The 5,120-nt window shown below is 40.3% G+C and overlaps 1 protein-coding gene across 1 annotated transcript; it reads right to left on the bottom strand.

The window, feature by feature from the left end:
* Positions 1-3,942: 3,942 nt before the first annotated feature.
* On the bottom strand, positions 3,943-4,878 carry LOC116892762 (olfactory receptor 10A3-like). The gene has a single exon (XM_032894640.1). It carries the CDS (start codon positions 4,876-4,878, stop codon positions 3,943-3,945), a length of 936 nt encoding a protein of 311 aa, XP_032750531.1.
* Positions 4,879-5,120: the final 242 nt, after the last annotated feature.

Below are 5,120 nucleotides of genomic sequence, written 5' to 3'. Positions count from 1 at the left end.
CTGCTCTCCTCTCCATCCCACATTTCCCATAACCTCTACAGGTCTTCCTTTCCTGGAAAAAATCACATCAAGACCCTTAAAGACTCTACCTTTCTCCCTCCTGTATTGTTCATCTGTTTGGTGCCCCAGCTATCTTTCCAGCTTTTCTATCAGCCTTTAAGTGTTATGCAAAAGTTTGAAAGGAATCTACCTCTTCTGTCCGTACTGTGCTCTCCCAGGAGTCGAAGAGACAAGGCCTTCTTGTTATTACATCACAGCATTTTCTGTTTGCTTTGTAACAGTTATCATAATTGTTAATATGTGTAAGCACATGCTTCATTTGCTTAAAAGAAGTTCCTCTCATTAGACTATCTTTCTTATCTTGCTTTCCCAGGGCCTAGCACAGTGGCTGTCCATACGAGTCATTTTACAAACATCAAAATTGTCTCTTCACAGGACAATCCCATTGTGCTTAGAAGTGAATAGAACACAACAGATACCTTGGATGAGACACTAGCAGGATGTCTCTGTGGGTGTTTATTCATGAGACACCACCAAAAATGTGATTGCTTTAGGCCTCTACTATTGAGGTAATAGGCTGTAAGGGCATGAACAGAGTTAAGGAGATGAGTGGCAAAACCAGTTCATGGTTGTATGAGGCATCCTCCCTGAAACAAAAAGAAATCAAAATTTCAAATTATTAAAGCTTGTGTTTTCAGCAAACACAGTTGGGATGTTCTAGAATAGTGATTTGGGAGCCATGTCACTACTCTACAGCAGCAAGGAAGCCACACTTTGTCATTCCATTCTGCTAGAATAATCAGAACACAAACAATAATGACAGGTACATTCAAAGAAACAAAAAAATCAAAATGTCAAATTATAAGAGCTTGTGTTTTCAGCAAACACAGTAGGGATCAAAACCTAGATATAGCACACGTTCAGTACTTATATTTACCGATTAAAAGAATAGTAACTGTTCAGTTGACTTTAAGTGATAGGTTTGCAGAAGGGCTTCTTTAATAAACATTATGTATCATGAGGAATGAAATTAAATACCTCTAAAAATATCAACACACTGGTTTCCATGAGCTAGTATAACAGATTGCAGACTGGATGGCCTAAACAAAAGAAGTTTTTGTTTTATTTTTCTGAAGCCTGGAATTTCACACACTTTTGCAAAATGTCTATTCATTTCTGAAAAGATGGAATACAAACATGATTCAAGAATAAAAGAAAATAAAAATAAATAATCACATTTGTATCCCCCACTGTGGATGATAAGGACCTACCTACCCATTCTTTGATTAGCAGAGAGACACATTTCCTCTATAAAAGAAATTCCACCAGGTTGTGTGTGTCCTCACAGAACAGAAGCAAAATCCATGACTGGTCTAAACAGTCTGATGACACAGTGCAGTGGGTTTGCTCTAGTGCTGCTTGTATTGTGTTAATTTGGGTCCCCAAAACTGCTCGCACAAGCGTCCATACATAAGACACTCAAGGACTGTGCACCCAGTTGGTTCTGGTTGGTAAATAAAGATGCCAACAGCCAATGGCTGCGCAGGACAGACAGAGGCAGGACTGTTAGATTTCCTGGGCGAGGGATGTAGGGGAGAAGGAGGAAATCTGTCATGCCAGGAGGAGGCGAGGAGATGCCACACTTGACAGGGTGCAGGACAAAGAGCATAGCTGGGGAATAGAGGCTCAGGAGGCCTGCCTGACTGGGTCCAGGGCAGCAAAGATGAAACATAGTGAGTAATAACACGGAAATATCAAAGGGAGGTGGATTGGCCACATGGAGGTCAGGAAGTGGCCTAGCCATTGGGGTATTTAAGGCTTATAAAATATAAAGTGTGTGTGTGTGTGTGTGTGTGTGTGTGTGTGTGTGTGTGTGTGTGTGTGTGTTTCATTAGGGAACCCAGAATATTGGATAGTGAGAAACACAGATCCACTGACACTGCTGGGATCATTTTAAGTAATTATTTGGGTACTGCTACAATATAACTCTGGGGACATTTAGTTGCCTTCATTCAAAATATGAATCACATTCAGAATGAATAAGGTGGTATGTGACAATTAAAGGGGGCAACAATGGCTCCAGAATTGGGCTTTTTTGTGAAATCTCTGTAGTTACATGAAATTGAAAGGCATTAAACCAAATGGTTTACTGATTTAGATGTTTCAAGTGTTCTCTTCTACAACATCCCTGCCATCACTAAAGGTTGGAGGAGGAAAACACACACACTTTAGTCAGAAGGTCACTTTCGACACCACAAGTCTACTAGTCTTTTGTGTGATGTTGTGAGAAGCAGAGGATTGACAAGAAGATGAGAAACCAAGCAGACACAGACACAAAAACTGTAGATGTATTACCCATGATGCATATCTGTAAAACATTAGCAAGCAGTAGACAGTGAGGTGAATTGTTCCTATTGACCATGCTCATGTGTACAAGACGTTTGCCTGTGTCTATTCTAGTGCATACACATATTTTGAATGACAAATAATCCCAAAATGGTTTAAAAAATACACACACTCTCTATTGGACCAAACATTTAAATTGGCTTCTAATGAGAAGAAAAAGAAATACTATGTACCCCTTTCTAAATATATGGATGTGGCCAGATTGAATGTGTACAGGTGTTTTGCCTGCATGGCTGTCTGTGCACCGCATGTGTACAATGGCCGCAGAGGCCAAAAGAGGGTGCCAGATCCCCAAACAGGAGTTCAAGATGGTTGTGAGCTGCCATGTGAGTGCTGGGAATTAAAGTCAGGTCTCTGAGAAAATAACCAGTTCCCTTAATTCCTAAGACATCTCTCCACAGACATTTCTCCTCAGATATCCTAAGATATATTTTATTCCACACATTTTGTTGTTACTGTAACACGATGTTACATATAATAGATTTAATTGGCATGTATTAGTTGCCTATAATTATGAGGTACAGTCTGATTTTTCTTATCAAGTATAAAATTTTGAAGACTATTAACAGGACAGGTAGCATTTCTGTTACCTTGCTTTATTATTTGGAGTTGGGCCATTCAAAATAGTATTTATTTTGTAGTATATACAAAGTTGTCAGCAATGAGTATTTTCTAGGCTATTAAAATAATATTTTATGGTACTCATGAGCTGGGGCCAACCAACAGCTCTCTAATTGGACTTAAGGCCCACTCAACAGTACAGAAGTCATGGCTGGTACTGGAAACTGAGATCATGGAAATTAGAAAAGAAGCAACTTCTGACACTTTGCTAGACCAGCATAATTCCTTACTACATTAGAAATTTTATGCTTATAACCACAGAAAAGTTTAGTCAACAACTTTCATCAAAGATGTCTCTCTTTAAATAAATGGAGACTATCATCAAAATGAGGGCTAGTTTGGACCTCCGAAATAAATTTTTGAGTATTTCTTTAAACTGATACATTTTCACTCCAGAAACAACAAATGTTACCAATGCATCTATTATTTTCTTGACGTTCTAGAGGCTCAATAGGCTTTTGTAATCATTGATGAGCAATAGGCTTAGGTAGAAACACAGGGACAGAGCAAGTGCTTAACTAGAGTATGGCAGTGAGCCGAATTCTCAGGAACGGACAGACTAGCAAATACACACACAATAACAAACTAAATGGAATGTTAAGTGACAGGTTGGAAAGATAGGGGATACCCAGAAAGACACCATTCACTCCATCAGATGCACAGAAAACAAAGCATCAACATATGAATCTGTGAAATGAGATTTATTGAAGCATCATCTTAATAACAATGCTTAGTAACAAACTGGATATCCACAATTCATAAATATATGAAGACTGTTCTACCATACTATAAAAATGATATATACATTAAAACAAATGACCAAAGTATTGAGAGAGGAGCCCTTTTATCATGATGTACTAAACTAGGGTAGAGTATCTTTGGGTGGTTCCAAATCCCAAAAGGCTTGGCAGCAAATCAGCAAACCACTTTTCTTTGCCATAATTTTACCACAGCCCTTTTCATCTCCTTGTTTCTCAGGCTGTAGATAAGTGGATTCAGCAGAGGGGTGAGCAGAGAGTAAGCCAATGACATCAGTTTCTTTGTGTCTGGTGAGTACCTGGATTTGGGCTGGAGATAAGTCATGCATGCTGTGCCATAGAAGAGGGTGACAGAGGTGAGATGAGAGGCACATGTGGAAAAGGCCTTCTGCCTCCCTGTAGTGGATGGCATCCTCAGGATGGTGAAGAGAATTCGAGTATAAGACAAGAGTATCAACAGGAAGGGAACCATGACAATCAAAATGGTGCCTGTAAAGGCATAGACTTCAAACAGGAAGGTGTCTGCACAGGCAAGCTCTAGCACTGCTGGGGTTTCACATGATATATGATTAATATTACTAAAACCACAAAAGGGAAAGCTAAACACCCATGTAGCCTGCACAGTAGCAATCATGATGCCCAAGACCCATGAGGACATTGCCAATTTCACAAAGATCCTTTTGCTCATAATCACCGGGTAGGTCAGAGGGTGGCAGATTGCAGCAAATCGATCATAGGCCATTGCCCCCAAGAGAAAACACTCAGTTCCACCAAAGAGAAGAATGAAGTACATCTGTGCAAAACAGCCCCCAAAGGAAATGGTCGCTTTCTCAGTGGTCAGGACCACCAGCATTTCAGGCATAATGGCTGTGCTGAAGCTTGCTTCTACCACAGACAAGTTCTGCAGGAACAGGTACATGGGGATGTGAAGGCTGTGGTCCAGGAGGATAACAGTGACAATGGTGGCATTTCCTGCAAGAGTCACCAGATAAATAACCAGAAAAGCTCCAAACATGTGTACTTGAAGTTCAGGGAGGTGAGAAAAGCCCAAGAGGATGAACTCAACCACAGAGCTGTCATTCTGCCCCGTCATTGCAGGAGTAGAGTCCTATATGTTCTCGGGGACATAGTGTACAGTAAATGGACTTCCAGTCAAACAGCTCCAGCCTGCATTGACCCCAGCACAAAGCATAAAAGTAGGAGACCAACGTCACAATTAGCGACTTGAAGGATGTCTAACCACTTGCATTAATGAGCCCTTGAAATAGAAATGGAGGAAGAGACTTCTTGCTAAGAAATCTGACCTGACACATAAAATATGATCCAATTTCTATC

The sequence above is a fragment of the Rattus rattus genome, chromosome 2 (assembly GCF_011064425.1).
Source record: "Rattus rattus isolate New Zealand chromosome 2, Rrattus_CSIRO_v1, whole genome shotgun sequence".
NCBI classification, from domain to species: domain Eukaryota; kingdom Metazoa; phylum Chordata; class Mammalia; order Rodentia; family Muridae; genus Rattus; species Rattus rattus.
Note: the sequence above shows the minus strand (reverse complement) of the source record. Positions and strands in the feature narration are given on the sequence as shown.